Source organism: Ischnura elegans, chromosome 10 (genome assembly GCF_921293095.1).
Source record: "Ischnura elegans chromosome 10, ioIscEleg1.1, whole genome shotgun sequence".
In the NCBI taxonomy this organism is placed as follows: domain Eukaryota; kingdom Metazoa; phylum Arthropoda; class Insecta; order Odonata; family Coenagrionidae; genus Ischnura; species Ischnura elegans.
In genome coordinates, this window is record NC_060255.1 from 63,878,028 (window position 1) to 63,895,138 (window position 17,111).

A 17,111-nucleotide genomic window follows, 5' to 3' on the forward strand; every position below is an offset into this window, starting at 1 on the left:
AATGAAAATTAAACTATGTTTTTCCACGTACAATATTTATTAGATCACTAGCATGGTTTTGGCGCTCCACTTCATCCACATGCCTGTGGAAAAAGTTTAATTTTCATTCAATACGAATAAATTCCACAAAGTTAACCTCAAACCATCAACTTCATTATGGTTCAATTTTATAAGAGAGAAAATGGACCACCTGATAGGTAATGGAATCTGTGTGACAGCTGTAATACTGAAATCTTTTCCCTATACCACTGCTTTAAAAACTCAGGTACTTAGTGATTTTGATATTATGTTTTATGATGTTACATTATCAGATAATGATAACATTTTCTGTACAATGTTCTCTTTGCTATGAATCATAGGTATGGACAATACTTTTGGGTGGGGGGGAAATATTCTCACAGAAAAAACCACAGACTTGGAAATTTTTAAAAATACAGGCAGTAATGTATCTTTGCTCGGAGGTTCACTTGGATGGAGTACAGCTACATCTGTATCTTCCCAGCATTTCAGTGGGAGGGGGAGCTCAAGCCCTTTTCCTGGGAAGGCCACTTGTTGCAGCCTTGCCAGGAAAAAAATAATTTTTCAGTTATCAAAGCACACAAAATAGCTCAAGATGCATGCTTTTAATAAATAAAATCATTGCAAAGTCACTGAAATGCAATCATGAACAGTTTTAAACTATCCAGTTCCTATAAACATTTGTGGGCATAAAGATTAGAAATCCCCTGGCTTTTCCATGATTTCCCTAACCAGTAATAACCCATACATTTAACACACCTGAGCTGTGCTGACAACATTTGAACCACTTCCTGCAGCAGCCACTTTCAGCAGTTTCTTGACTCCCCCTCCGAATAGTGCAGCCCATGTGTTGTTCGTGAATCGTTGCCCAGCCAGACGGTAGAGAATGCTTGAATCACACGTAGAAAGAGCATAGACAACTAGGCTGACAAATGTGGCAACGAACGCTTCCACCAACAGGACATTGAGCCTGGGTGTATCCTCGTCCTTTTCTCGAGCCAGAAGAGCACGTAGATTAGTGACGCCTGTGGAAGAAGAATGGAATGAGAATCATTGATGGATTCCAAACAAAGAGCATTCAACATAAGATTCTAAACATTGCTAATGTTTTCATTAATCACATTAACATTAACTAATAAAACGTAAATCAGCCAATAATTCGTCTAGCCCATAATTCTGAAAATCTCAGATTCATATTAGAAATTTGCGTAATATTTTACCTTGTACATGTAACAAAAAAGGGGGCATTGATTCCTCCCTGATTAGATTGGCACATATATGACATAGACAGAATTTCCTACTGATACATATTCTCTGAAGATAGTGAAAGAGCAATCCAAAGAAACATTGGCTACAACCAAAATACTTCCTCTAAAATCAATTTAAATAAAAAATACAAGTTATTAATATGGAGATCTTAACTATGGTTAGAGGGTTTTTTAGATTTTCTACAATATGGATTTTTTCATACCACCCAAGAGAAAAAAACAGCCATATGAGCTGTAAAAAGACTCCTCCACAGTCACTTTTACTTCCATGGTCATTTGGAAAAGAGAATCTCATTTCTTGAATGAAAATGAAGTTTCTGAAGCATGAATGGCATTTATACTTTCAACATAACACCAAATCATGAATATAAAGAAGCTATTTATAGTTTATAAAATGCTTTAAGCAAAAACTTCCCTTGATGAATTCTTCTCGGGTTCTCAGCCAGGGTAATTCTGTTGTATAAGCTGACGTTTCAAGAGACGACTTGTCTCCCATCTTCAAGGCTGAGTTACTCCTTGAAACTCCAATTTCACACTGAACTGATACAACCGTTTACCGAGGACAACAATACGGCTCAGGTGTCATCCGATTGGCAGTAGGTCTTTTGAAATTGAAGAACTTTAGTATCTCCCCATCTAATAGCAAGGTCTTCATTAATGCTGTGTTCCGCCACAGCCGGCTTTTCTGGTTACGCTACTCTGAAAAATCTTCGGTGTTCTTTTAGCCTCGTCTCAATCGTTCAACCTGTCTGCCCCACATATATTTTACCACATTCACAAGGAATCCCATAAACCCCTGGTGTCTTCAGGCCGATAGGATCTTTCGCCCTCACCAAGCAGAGCCTTACTTTAGATGGTGGCAGATGGATGGTTTTGATGTTATATCGTCGTAGAATGCAGTGGATTTTACAAGATATGGTTGACACATATGGGATTAAGGCATAGAGAACCCGAGAAGAATTCATCAATAGTATCCACCAGGAGAAATTAAAATCGCTTAAAAATTTCCATTATTTTACAAGGCATGGAAGTTGTTTTACTTTTTCAAATAATTTCCAGAAGTCCTTGTAAAATGGACCACCAAGATGATTAATTAGCCCACAGAAAGTTTCAATACAGCATTAAGTTGGGACATCAAAGTGTGGACTTGTCCACATGTTCTCGCACTGCATTATATAACTATTAAGAAACAAAGTCGGCACATACAAAGTAATTCAAAAGAGCCTATTTTGCCTCATTGGAAATAATACTATAAAATTGAGTTCATGATTAAACTTACCTGGCCATTTGCTAGGTATTGTGGTAACTTGCATAGGTTCATCACTACTATACCTCCTCCTTCGATTATGTCCAGCAATTAAGTGACTATTAGGATTAGCAGTGTTGATCCGTGCAATATTCTCAATACCAGCACTTTGGTAACTGTAAAATGAGGACAAGACTGATTAAATGTTTCCCTACATGCCACTTACTACAAGTCAAAGCCTAACATCAAAATATCAAATCCTTATGAAATTCCAAGAAGGGGTTGGTTTGGTTCTCAAGTTCCACAGGTCTTGAGATTAGAACCAGAGTGTGAACCGAAGCCAAATAGAATCAGTACCATAATAATTCGTGTGTAACCCAAGCTAAAAACTTTTCTAGATTATAACTTTCAGGATAAACTTCTTTCTGAGAGCTTTCTGACAGTTTGGCATTATTTTAGGAAGTTTTCACAACTCCCAATTGAAAGTTATCAATAGCTTTCGAAAATTAAACAATGATAATGAAATATGAACTTGATAATGAATCTGAAAATTGTCAGAGAAGAGAATTGAGATTTGTATTTACCTGTCTTGTTGTTGTTGCTTGATGCTAAATGAATCCGAGTCACATAGTGACTGATATATACAGGCAGAGAGGGCAACAGAAAGATCCCGAAGCACAAACACCTCTGAAAACCTCGTCCTCACAGGCATTGGAGGAGAACGGAGTTCAACTATTGTTTGCAGCATGTCGTGAGTTTTGGACTGTAAAAAGAGAAAAATTGAAAGTATTGGATATTTCATACTTGCAGTGAACAACCTTGACTTTGAACGGGCAAATGAATGCACATTTTAAGACACAAATAAAATAGGAAAAAGTCTATAAACCACTTCAATTTGGCAATTTAAGGAGGGGAACAAGCAGAAAATGTGTAGTTTATAGGAAAAAGGAACCAAACAGTGTAAAAGCTACACTTCAAGTAACATTGCTTTATGCACTTATACAAAAGCTGCAATTAAAATATCAACTATTTATTGCTATACTAACATAAATCATGTCTGATTGACTGAATCTGTTTGCAGTCAACTAGTACAGAGAGTGTTTTACTATAGACTGAAGAGTTTGGATTTTACTTGTAGGGAGAAGCCGACGATTTCTATGTTACTTACTAACCAACAGAAATAAAATCATTATTATTATTAATATAAGGGAATCCCACAAAAGAAAACTTGTTTGGAAGAAGGTTTGTAATGCCTATTGAAGGAAAAAATGGGTTGAGGCAATAGCTGGTTTGTTTTAAATTCACTTGCAAAATTAGGACTACAAAGTTCTCTCTTACATTTCACAAGCTGGACAATGACACACATCCATTCCCTCAGTGGTATAAATTCAGCCAGGAGGGATTTGAACCTATGACCAAGACGTGACCAGCAAGAAAATTACCCTGCCACCATCTAGGCCAGCAAATTACATATGGAATAGATTAACATAGATCAGCGGTTCCCAAACTTTTTCTTTCTGCGACCCATTTTAGCTCATACGTTTTAGCCGCGACCCCCTAAAAATGATTGTCTAAGTTTGAGTACATAGTTCACTTTATTATTCGTATACATCTCGCGACCCCTTTCCGAACGGCCCGCGACTCCCCTGGGGGTCGCGACCCCCAGTTTGGGAACCACTGACATAGATTGACAGAATCTCTGGGAGAGCAAGGGGGTGGGAACCAATATTGGGGAAGTCGTGGGTGCAACGTAGTATGTAATTTATAGATAATAATATTTAAAAAATTGAAATAAAATGACTAACTCAGAGGGTGGACACGAACCTGGAGATGACGAACGGGATCAGCAATCACAGTCTTATTGCAGGCAACACTGGCTGAGAGCAAGGGTAAAGTTGTAGGGAAAGGCAACGGTGAAAGCAGTTGCTGCTGGGTTTTCTCCTGCTGGAGTTCCTGCAGGAGAATCACAAGCTCCATTCGGACAGATGCCAATCCACCTCCACTCGCACCATGCAGACTACAATAGCTCAACAACGTACGAAGCAGAGTCTCATTGGCTGAAAATAAATACAGTAATTGATTTTTTTTAAATTACTAATAAAAGAGTGACAACAAAAGCCAAAAATATAAAATTCAAGTATACTTCCATTTTAAGGATTTCCCCATCAATATCACTAAATTAATGCAATATAGTACACACTCTCAGATAATGTCTCTTTACATAAATGTGATTATAAGGCATGTTCACATAATGTGAAGGGATCATGTTAATATCAGTCCATTTTAACATCCTTGCATGAAAAAACGCAACAATTTTCTCAACAATATGAATGGTCAATGTTGGTGTTTCATTTCTTATAGCATAATTAGAGCTAATGCAGTAAACAACTTAATTTCCATCTTAACAGATATGTGGAGCAGATAATACTTGAATAAAAGTACACTAAGTATAACAACAAAGTTAAGTTCCAGCGAACAGTAATGACATATTATAACAATAAAAATACTCGGGTACCAATACATACCTTTCAACCACTTCTTTCTCCGAGCAGCTCTGTGAACTTTGGCTTCAAAGTCAAATTTTTCAGCCAAGAGAATTTCATGGAGGGTGGGCTTTTCACCAGGTTTCATTGGCGTTGGGGTCATGTTGTGATGTTCTCGGAATTCAGGATCCATCAAGGGATCCTCTGCAAGAAAACATTTAGAGAGATAAGTAAGAGGGGGGAATTAAAATAATTTGGCATGAATAAGATGAATCGGAATATCAGAATCAAACTTCAAATAATTGTCTAATAACATCTATAAAGGCTTGATAATAATATTTTTCCCATTTATTTACTTATTGAATTATTTCATTCGGACTACCGTCTATTTAGATACATTAATGGAGTATGACAACTTTTTGACCTGCTAAACTGAAAAAATCAATTTAATTACAGTAGATTCCGGTTAATTGGGACATATCAGGACTTGTGCACTTTGCCCCAATTAAGCGGATGCCCCAATTAGGCGAACTCTCCTGTATATGGGCATAAAAAACTTTGAAATGGTAGAAAGACTAAAGAATGTTTATAATGCAACATAAGTTGATTTGATTTGATTAATAAATCAGCGAGTTTCATTAATTTATTATCATTTTTGAGAATCATAACATTTTTGTTTAAAATATTTTTCACAGCCATGGGCGACGCTGAATGAATGTCTTTTACGAAGTCCTATTAAAGAAGTCCTATCCTCTTGCGGATACTATAACAATAAGAGCTTTCAAAATAGGGCAAGAATAGGAACATTTGTGAAAAATAAGAGTAAATCAAAGGAGGAGAATATAAAAAAATAGTTTCTGGAAACAAAAAAATTTAATTCCGTCGCGAGTATAGAGTCTATGTCGCCGACTCATGGCCCAATAAAGCAGCATGCTGTCCCAATTAAGTGGAGAACACTCTGGATATTCCTCTTTTGGGTTCTGTTCTTCAAGATTTGTCCCAATCAAGCGGCTGCCCCAAGTAACCGGTGGACCCATTAAACGGAATCTACTGTATATCAGGACTTGCCACGGTGAAAACTTTACGGAGGCACCCTCTATTCACAATTCGTGCGAAAATTCCACAGAGAAAAAAAATCATTTGCCTTGATCGAGATTTGAACCTGGACCTCCTTTTATGATGCCTTTTCTTGGACCTTTCTGGTCCAGTCCTTTAGCCAGTTAAGCTACTGAGGCCTCTTTCCCCTCTGCTGATATTTGTGGACTATAGCCGACGAAAAATCAAATCGCTTCAGAACGATCAATTTATTTTCTCCATGATGAGTTTGAATAGTTCCCACCTGTTTGAATCAAGTTTAGTAACTAACTAGTCTTTCATACCTTCCTCTAAACTTTTTATCATTCACTGAAGTGACTGATTTTCATCAGCAAGAATCACCATATCATTGGCAAACCTGATGCATTTTTTCTCGCATCCTCCTCCAATCCCATCCCTTTATCACTTCTCATGGTTTTACTGACCATCTCCTCTATGTATATATTAAATAGGGTGGGTAAAAGGCAGCAGCCCTACCTTACCCTCCTGCCCAGGTCCATCCATTCTGTCAAGGAGTGTATGTTCTGTAAATTGCCCACCTGATGATGTTGACTGTTTGACGAAACTATAATTGTGTAATCAACCATCATGCGGACGTTTACAAAGATTTTTTTCCTTGTTGGTTCAATAATTAATGAAAAGGATTTAAAATATGAAAAAGAAAAATAAATATGGGAAATACATGGGAATATGGTACCTAAATCATTGGGATAAGTCGTCTCTCCATTGACTCCACTCTGGCTAGGTCCACCGGCACTGTAATTACACAGGTGTTTCAGCGCTTCCACCTCCCGCTCGAGCCAGACGTAGAGCTGGTAGCGCAGCTGACCACCGTCCACCTCAAATCCAGTGGCCAGCGTTGACACTTCCTCCATCAGAATTTTAAGACATGCGACAAATTTCAATTGCTGAGCCATTATATCCAAGTCAGGACCACTGGAACCATCCTCACTCTTCTCACCATCCTCAGTGTCTTCTCGTCTCCCTGTAATAGAAATAATAGTATAAATTACGAGCGTGCTCTATCCTCTGTTAAACGCACATGACTCATACTTACGTATCAATAGGAGACTTGAATGTGGAATCAGCCGCATTTTTATAAAAGTTATTTAAAGAATGCGAGATATTGTTGCAAATGAACAAATGTATCAGTTTGTGCGCCGTTAACGTCAGGAATATTTACCGGTTTTTGTTTTTTTTTATTATTAAAAAACCAATTTTATGAAACAATAGCAATATTTAGAATGTAAGATATGCCGTCGCATGTTCTCTGATAAATTCTGTGCATTTTGGTACCTCATTTGTAGAGTTTGGTTGCGTATAAATTGAGAAAAAGGTATCTATACAGTAGAAATAATATAGACCATTGTTCACAGAGTTTTGCAGATTTGGAACAATGAGCTCAAGGTACAGTAAAATTTACTATGCACAGCTGCAATTTCAGGAAAAGAATTACTAATAAGTGAACAAAAAATTAGCATTGGATTATCCAATGGATGGAGTGCTGTGCTTGAAGTGCCCTCTACAAAGCACTTAATCATGAATCAAGAATCTGGTACCCTCTGAAAATTATGGGGGAACCACCTGGATTTGAAGCCAGGACCACATGGTGTGAAGCCAACACCCTAGCCAATATGTCAACCTGATTCCCCTTCATTGATCTTGTCCCCATAACACACTATAATTGATTCATCATCATAAGTTATTGCTAAGCACTACTAGCCACTAGGTACTTGTAAGAGATATAGGGAAGCAAAACTGAAGAGCAAAAATCACCCAACTACATTTAGCTAATATTTCTCGAGTATGTATCATGACAAATGCAATCAACTCCTGCCACCCGAGGTTATGCCAAATGAATGTAAAGATCATTCTACACACTTACGATGAGTAACAGATCACAAACCTGACATTTGCTTCACTGTTGACTGCGTATTTTGTGTATCACTTGTTTTCTCTTCTTCCTCTTCATCATCGTCATCCCATTTCAATTCCAGTGAATCCTTCCTTTGAGCTGAAACAGGCTGTGACCAATCCAACACCAACTCCTCCTCTTTCGGCTTCACTGGGGCAGACCAGTCCAAATCACTAGCTGCTGTGTAATAATAACAATAATGATGTTCATTTGCTATGCTGGATCAGATACAGCAAAAAATCTAAACCCATCAATGGCACATCAAGAAGATACATAAGGAAAATGACATCAAATACCAAAAATCGCAATGCAGTTAACCCTTGCTTTATGATATACATCAGCTCTGGAGAAATCGATCCCAGAACAAACTCCACCTAACGATGAATCAGCATTATTTCTGGACAAGGGATGATTTTAAAGAACTTAAGTCAATATAAATATTACTATTGAAAAAATGTGTTCCATCAACAAAGAGGGAGTTAAATAAAATAATCGAGGCGCAAGTGGAAAAAATTACGTGGAAATCTTCAAAATCACACAAAAAATCAACTCAGATCTCATGTCTAATCCATTCGAAGTTGAACTGATCGTAAAACAGTGGTCTGCTACACAAATATAAGAAGTAACGTACAGAAATGTAAAACGAATTGAAAAAAAATGAAACTTTTAGGTTTTACACAGATTCATTCGTAAATGTTTTTGGATGCTTTCCCTCCAAATGATATGCAGAAAGGCTTTTTGGGATTCCAACCACGAGACAAGCTCCATGAGTGCAAACTTTTCAAAAGGCCACTTGCTTTCAGTCATCAGGGCTGGCTATTTCATGGATTTTTAACAAATGGTAAATATAGGCGACAGTTGAAAATGCACGATATCAACAGCCCTGATTACGGCGAGTGAGTGGAAAGCGAGCAAAACATCATTAACCATGGATCCTGAAACCAGTTTGGATTCCTGAGAAGCCTTCCAGCATCCCTCAAGCAGTCAGACATTTGAGCAAATCAATTTTTGTATGAGAGACTTGTTTTGCCTTCAGGAGGCTGGTGCATTTTAAATTCTTACATTGCAAGAAATTAATCGAACACACATATTCCCATCTCATGCAGTCCTCATTTTTCCCCCTCCAATGTTCTACTGTCCTCCATTCTACAGAAAAACAATGGAGATAGTTTTTCCTCCAGGTTTAATTCCAAGTGATGTACACAACCATTAAAACTATGAAATTGGCATTATGGCATGTAAATTCATAGGTTTACAAATACAGGCATCCCCCGAGTTACGTACGTCTCGACTTACATAAATCCGTACTTACGTAAGTGATAACCATATTTCAAATGATTACGTTAATTTTCGAATGCGAGCACGAAGAAGTAGATATTCGCTCGTACAACCTATGGTAGAAAAAATATCTAATAGTAATCGAGTTTTTTACGAGCTAAAAATAACAAAGTGAGCCTTTTTTGTCATTCCTTGAAGGAATTTTCATTAATTTCTGTAGAAAAATCGCTTATAAATCCCAAGTCAGCAATCAACGTGAAAAATTGCAGTTCTTGCGATGGAAGTGGTTGCGCTCACTCCTATACCATACAGCTTGTTACACAGCATACACACCCAAACTCCGACTTTCAACTATTTAAAAATTGTATCCTTAAGTTTGGACATTTCCATCTGTGGAATTTAAAGAAAATGAAGTTCAAGCAGAAATCTTTATTGCGGAAAAGAATTGTTTAGTACCCACGTAACGGCGTTGAAATTTTGAGAGTTGGCAATGAACGCCGCGAAAAAGTTAAGAAAAATTTGACACACGATATTAATTGCATAATTGTTTACATGTATCTGGCGGAAGATTTGTTTAAGCTGCATTTTCTCGTTCTCTCATATTGTGTGCAACTGTAAATGAATATTGCGTCATTGAAAGCTTTTCCCCACTAACTTTGTTGCACGTTAATGACGGAGTTGGCTGAATAAAAGCTCACTTTTAATTAGCTTCGTATATTGGAAATAATCTCTGATGTTTCCAGCGAAGCAAATATTCAAATGATCATATTCTCACGTCATTTTATTGAGATCTGAGAATATGGAAGTGTGTTTGCGTGCGTGAAAGATTGAGTGTTTGTGCGTGTGAATGTATCTAAGAATATAGTGATTTACTGGTATTTTTTGAGTGTTATTTGCTCATAGTCCTCGACACCCATCCTACGTCTATTAACTGTGACAATGAAACCACTAGATTCATCATGCAACGTAATATATAAAAGGCAGAAGATATAATGATTAAAGGTAAGTATACAATGCAAACTATGGGCCCTTAGATCGCAGTATAACATAATGAATCAATTTAAGTATTCAGTTTAGTAATGTAGCATTGAGATACCGTACTTTTCCGAATCCACGCGATCGGTCAATTCAGAGAATAACATTACGCATTTTGATTGGCAATGCTCGAGATGCAACTCTCAGACTATATAAATGTTTATCGGTTTTGTATCTAATAACGTAAGAATACACGGTAGAGTTCATGAATATCGCAGTGAATTGAATGAAACTTCACCGAGAATTAACCACGCATTTCTCCGCTGAGAATTTCACCCCACCGATCGAAATCTCTGAAGCACTAACGCAAAGGTTCGACTTACGTAAATTTCGACTTACGCAGAGTCTGCCGGAACGCATCTCTTACGTAACTCGGGGGATGCCTGTACTCATTTTTACATATCAGATTATCTAAAGTATCAATTTAATAAATCATTTAAGAGCATTCAAAAAAATGAGCAGTCAAATTATACACGTATGCATGAGAATGAAGTTAAAGCCTTCCCACTTAGCCAGTCAAAAATGCAAATAAGTTTCACACCCTCACTGAAGCAGAATGTAATATTCTAAGACTTGAATGAGGTAAAATTACAAAGGACCTATGAATGACATTAATAATACCTTTATCAGTGGATGTCCACAAGGACTTTTCATCCAATATTCCAGTGTCTATTTGCTGATCTTGAGGTCTTGATTTGACTGGACTACTTAACAAACCTGAAACAATACATAAAAACATCACAATAACAACTCCAATGGGAATATCATGTAATAAGCCTTACATTTAAAAATGTTTCTGATGTATTTTAAAATTACAAAATACCATCAAAATTCGCTTCACAAAATTTGTTTTGCATCTATTAACTACTATCCATGTTCTCACCATTCTAACAACAGGACAACTGAATAACTGACACAAGACTCAATGAATTATAAATGAATAACTTACTAGGAGAGTTATTTCCATTAGAGTCTAAAACTTTACTGGGTAGTTTAGATAGAACTTCTAAGGCTAAAGCAGGACACCCTGCCTTGAAGTGTGCATGAGCTGTGGTGAAGTACAACTGCCTTTCCAGTGGCGTGATTGAATCTTCCAACAATATCTGAAAGAAAGACAAAAAAAAAATTATTTTCAGCAAAGGTTCATAGCTGCAGAAGGATTTTATACTATGATGTACACGTTCTAATCTTATAAGGTACATAATTAATTTTTGAAATATGTGATCCATATTTTGGTGGAGTATATAACAAAAAGTCACTTGCTTTGTGTAGTCAATGTAAAGGTAAATGTGCATCTCATTCGCCATTGAAAATATTGCATTTCATCAAAATTAGAGTAACACAAGGGCAAAAGAATTGGGAACAGGAAACACAGAATAAGAAGACATGAAATGGTAAACCCCCTATTGTTGTGTGGTCCGAAAGATAGCCACGTGCCCCTAACCTGTGGAAACCATAGGAAACTAAGCTGGAGAACCAAGTCAAAGTCACACAGTGATGATGAACAATCGAATAGAAAAAACAAAAATATTCACAACATTTCAGTGACCAACAAAATTCTATTTATAAACAAAGCATTTATAGCAATTTTTTCTTTCTTCTTTGCTCAAAAAAGAATAAAAAATTGTAGGACTTTTTATTAAAAAGAATGATACCGCATTACAGATTGAAGAAGTGAGTAAGACTCATATCAAGTTGGAATTATTAATAGGAAAAACAAAAAAAAAAATATATATAAAAAAAAAATAAAAAATAAATATATATATATATATATATTATTAATAGGGTTCATTCTTCCCTCTTGACCAGTCCATTTCTATCTTATTTGGTCAGGTATTACTGCTTTATTACTTATGCTAACAACTTGCAATTTCCTGTGTTTAACGAGCAGACCTTTGTCAAAATTTGCCTGTTTCTCAAACATAAAAAATTTCCATCGTGAATCTTCATAAAGGTAGTAAATTAAAGTTCCATAGAAGAAACAGAAAAGAGTAAATTGAACTGATGAAAATGAAGGAATGCTGAGTGAATAGTTATTGCAATTTAACTTAACACATTCAGCACGTCAATTGACGTGGTCCCGTCCAACTCGAGATACGGAGGATGTCAATTGACGTGACCCGTATCTCAGGAGTGCTTTCTCCGCCTCCGTACGTGACTAATATCCACTCCCGAGTCTTACGATCGTGTGCATGGTCTTAAGCAAGCTTCCCTTTTTCGACATGTGTGCACTGTTTGCAAATAGCAGTATTTTAACGGAAGTTATGGCGCAAAAACCTCTCTCTATTTTTCTTTCTTATTTCATTGGCCGCTTCTGACGACTTTCATGAAAATCAGGCCCGCATTGAATGTGTTAAGTGCAGAATTGACCTAGGCAAAAAAGACAAAGTCTAGTCAAAACTTACTTGCTTATCCAAATTAGCTGTTTTGGTATCCATTCCATAGCTAAAACCAGACAAAACAACTGCATGCGATTTCTTTTTATCTTGAGCAGTTGATGCTATGTACTGCCTGATAAGTAAAGGATGGGTTCTCAGGTACACATAAAAGTTGAACACATTTGGATTGGCTAGAAAAAGGAAAAAAGAGTAATTTGAAAAAATAACCCTATAAAAAAAACGACAAAAACCAGACATCCATAATTGATGTAATTTATTCAATCAATCAGAAGCTATGTTTTCAAACACATATTAAATTAGTAGAGACAAGGGCAATTAAAAAATATAAGTAACATAACTCATAAATATATACCGGTGCCTCTGAAATATCAAGCTGGAATTATCCAACTTTTCCAAACTATTTTTCAAGCTGATTTTTAAAAAGCATTTGGAAGAATATTTATCTTCACTGACGACAAAAATATAATATCAGTTATATACACACAATAAAAGAAATTAAGTCAAATTACAACAGGAAAATGAATTTTAGCAAGCATGGAGCACTCTCTGAATGGCATTTGAAAACAGAATGTTTAAATATTGAATATTTGGATTATGTGAAAAAAATATTAATTTGACTTTAAAGCATAGACAACTTTTCCCAATTTAGTTTCTATTTTTCCATTACTTTTCAGATTTACAGAGAAGTTTAAATATTTTTTTAGTGCCTAAATTTTTAAATAATGCTTTGAAGCGATTTCAGTCTTTACTATTACTATTTCATGAACATAAAAACAAAATTTTGGGGGCATATACCTGTACTGCCTTCTGGCTTGTCATCATCAATGTACTGAGGGTGCATCTGGCCAATATTTGTTTGCAGCAATGTGTTGAGACTGCCTGTATGGTCTTTGAGTATCCACAAAGCCATGGATCGAAGAAAAGGATCGGGGTGAGCTTTCGAAAGGTTTTGATTTTCACCATTGCTGTTACATCCCAGGATTTCCTTCAGTAAAAAAATATGAGTCATTTACCACTCAATGAATGTTAAAATATAATTATAGAAGAAGAGTGAAATTACTATTTTCACAAGAGTTTATGTGTACTGAGTATGGACAAGAAAAATTGTCTTAAATGAAGCCTACCTTAGTTGGCATAAAAGATTACAAAAGTTAAACATTAAAATGAATCATTAAAAGTGCAGTTAACTATTTGATTTAAATGTTCATTTTTATAAATGTCAACTTTTAACTTTTATTCATATTAAAATTTTACATTACCTCATTAAAAACTAACTTCAATTTATCTTATTTGTATAATTTAGGAGAATGTTAATATGTTCAAATTTGGGCACAAAGCTTTTCCAAAAGACTAATGTGAAAAACATTATCTAAGAATGCAATATAGCAGCGTAGAGTGCAAGAAAGCCATGAACAGGCACTTAACAAATACATCCAAACATAAAGCATCCCAAGACATGGATAAACTCAAAGACAATTTCTGCAGTGGAACAAATGACTCCTTGGACATCGTGCTATCCATATCAGAGTGTGTTGCACCTGAGAAAGGGGGTCACCAACGACTTATGGTTGGTAACGAATGGAGGGGGCACATTCAAAGTAACATATCTGTAAAATTCACCCAGTTTGCACACTCGGCAATATCCTATCACCAGCTTAATGTACAAAAATATTATTTAAGTTAAATAAATTTTTAAGTTACCATAAATCAATTATGCTTAAAAACGACGCTAGCATTTATTTTATCGTACATTTGAAAAATAAATAGATTTTTAAGGTTACTTCATGATTATTTTTTAAAGTAACTGAAAAAATAACTTTCAACTAAAGAGTTACTATCTAAACTTTAACTTTAATCAGTTACTTTTTTAGAAAAGTAAATTTTAGTCATTTTTTAGTGAGATAAACTTGAAAATTTATCAGTTAATTTTTTTTTGGCAACTTTCCCAACTCTGAAGCTAGCAATACTCACATCATACAATAGCCTTTGCAAGCTTGGTGGAGCTGAATCCAATTCTCCTTCATAGAGACGAGAGATCACCATAGCTAGTTGAAAATCATCCAATTTATTAAGACAGACCTGTAAGAAATATTAGGAGCAGTAGAGTAATAAAAGCCAACTATCGACTGAAGTCACAAAAAGAGGGAGCTACTTTATGCTATTAAACAATTTAAAAAAAATTCTACATATCCAAATTTAAGATGAGATTTAATACCATATTAAATTCCACAAGAAATATGAAGCTGTTTCACATTAAAATGAAATATTCCTTATTCCCTGATCAACAGCTACATAGGAAAGGTGTGCAAGTTGAACTTCTAGAAGTACATACTTACATCAATGGCATCCTTCAGTGCTCCAGCAAGAAGAAAAAATGCTGCTGCATGCTCAAACCTTTGCTTTCCTAAGAGGGCAAATGCATTTTTAAGGGCAGCCTTCCTCCACCTATCCTCCACAAAATTGTTAGAAAAGAATGAGGTCATACGCTCATCACGCCTGGAACGGAAGAGACCCCAAACAAGACTCTTTTTCTTCATAGCCAGATAAAACAGAGCAGCATCCAAAGGATCCTGCCTAGCTTGAAATGCAGCCTTGGCAATCTGTGTGGATTAGACAAATATCTATGTCAGCTAAGCTAGGACTACTTCACACATGTACAATAGGGCAGACAAGAAGGGAAAAGAGTATATTCACTGTTTGGGTAAGGCATTTAAACAGCTAAGGAACATGAAAGGGAACATAAAATATTCCCTATTATTGAAAATGATATTTTAAGAAATGTATCCAATGAAAGAATAGTATTTTGATAATAAATGAATGCTGGGGGTCAGAAAAGGAGGTGGTCAGAAAGACCTGGCAGATGGATCCAGTGGTGTCATGGCAAAATTAGCAGTGCCGGAACGCACTTTCCTCAAACTTTTTTTTACAAGTGAAATATTACTCTGTGTGCTTTTTATTACAAGTTAAGCCGGCATATTTTAAAATAAATTTCTCTTTTGATTACGAATGCATAAATTAGAAATTTTGAGGCAGCAAAATTTAAAAAAAGTGTTATTTGACTATTATGTCTTTTCTTAACCAGTGCCAGAACGGCGTTCCGACATCCAGTCGTTTGCATTGAATAATCCGCAACAGCTGTACCCGACGTCAGGTGTTTTGAGAATGAAAATGCCCATCAGCTACACCCGACATCCGATACAAAAGGGTTAATTGCATACATAAAATAGGGCCCATTAGCTCGTGAATTTTGTTGATACAGCAAGCACAGCTACTCAAGTAAAGTTATTCATGAAGTCTTCTAAGGCCAATAGATGAGTACTTGGGGCAGATAGAAGAGGGCACAAGAAAGAACATAAGGGAACTGAAGGAAATTCCTTGGGGAAGGGAAAAATGGATGAGTGCAGTAATCCATTATTAGGATAGTAATACTATAAAATAAACTCATGCTTTAGACATATTTTGGAAGACATTATTAGATTTGAGAAGAAATTATTTTTTAAATGAAGATAGCTAAAGAGAGCAAACATATTACCTTCTCAACACATGTCCGCAGTAATGTATTTGATCTCAGCCACCAACCCACCCCCAACTCTCGGAGTGTACTCCAACGAGGGGATCCTTTGGCATATGATGGAATGAGGTTCAACAGCTCTTCCTCACTCTCCGAGTGGAAAGCCCAAACTATGTTTCCGGTTCCAACGCCCTGTCGCTGAAATTGTGCTCTTTGTGCAAGGGGCAAACACCTTAGGAGGAAGTTGTAATGCTTCATTGCAAGTAAGAAACGAAGGCCACAGTCATCTAAGGAATCTGAAAATAAGCAAGATGGTATCTCTCAGAATGATAATCAAATTTATCAATTTTATCATCAATAAGGTAATTTATAGGTCTTTGCACCATATTTCATGTAACAATCTTGAGGGTGTTTTAGCAAAAATTTTTGAGATGAACATCCATTGATACCTTTACCGTATTGCCTTGTGCAATACTGTGGCTGATTTTATTTATTTTTAAAAACTCACGATTCATTCAAAATCACTTCATCTCAGCTGGCCTTATTAAATTAATAAGACCCAAATCAGTAAACAACAGTGGAAAATAGAAGCACTTAAACACACACTGCTCTTTGTCAAACAAACATTATGACAGTGTGACACCATACTTTCTTTAACTACAAGAGATAGCTGATGAGACTCATTAAAGTCAAGTTCAAAGAAGAAACTGTAACAGCAACAAAACAAAAATGCAAAAATATGGTCAAATAAGATAACATAGGTCACATTGTTCTTTAAAACTACCTTAAGTCAAATGTAATGTAATATAATAATGGATGTGTTGAAGGGTAGAGTATAGGACCCATAGAGCACGCCTAACCCC

The 17,111-nt window shown here is 36.1% G+C and overlaps 1 protein-coding gene across 4 annotated transcripts in view; it reads right to left on the reverse strand.

Annotated features, from left to right (window-relative positions):
* LOC124167084 (dmX-like protein 2) overlaps window positions 1-17,111 on the reverse strand; it is a 113,107-nt gene that overhangs the window by 29,081 nt on the left and 66,915 nt on the right. For 3 of the 4 annotated variants that reach the window (XM_046544876.1, XM_046544877.1, XM_046544874.1), the window contains exons 30-43: window positions 16,270-16,544; window positions 15,074-15,337; window positions 14,709-14,816; window positions 13,533-13,722; window positions 12,744-12,907; window positions 11,288-11,441; window positions 10,960-11,055; window positions 8,017-8,205; window positions 6,808-7,095; window positions 5,058-5,219; window positions 4,357-4,589; window positions 3,117-3,295; window positions 2,566-2,708; window positions 778-1,043 (exon numbers count right to left, since the gene is read on the reverse strand). In XM_046544876.1, the coding sequence (XP_046400832.1) occupies window positions 778-1,043; window positions 2,566-2,708; window positions 3,117-3,295; window positions 4,357-4,589; window positions 5,058-5,219; window positions 6,808-7,095; window positions 8,017-8,205; window positions 10,960-11,055; window positions 11,288-11,441; window positions 12,744-12,907; window positions 13,533-13,722; window positions 14,709-14,816; window positions 15,074-15,337; window positions 16,270-16,544 (2,711 nt within the window). The remainder of the gene's footprint in view (window positions 1-777; window positions 1,044-2,565; window positions 2,709-3,116; window positions 3,296-4,356; window positions 4,590-5,057; window positions 5,220-6,807; window positions 7,096-8,016; window positions 8,206-10,959; window positions 11,056-11,287; window positions 11,442-12,743; window positions 12,908-13,532; window positions 13,723-14,708; window positions 14,817-15,073; window positions 15,338-16,269; window positions 16,545-17,111) is intronic. The other variant, XM_046544875.1, reaches the window with a different exon arrangement.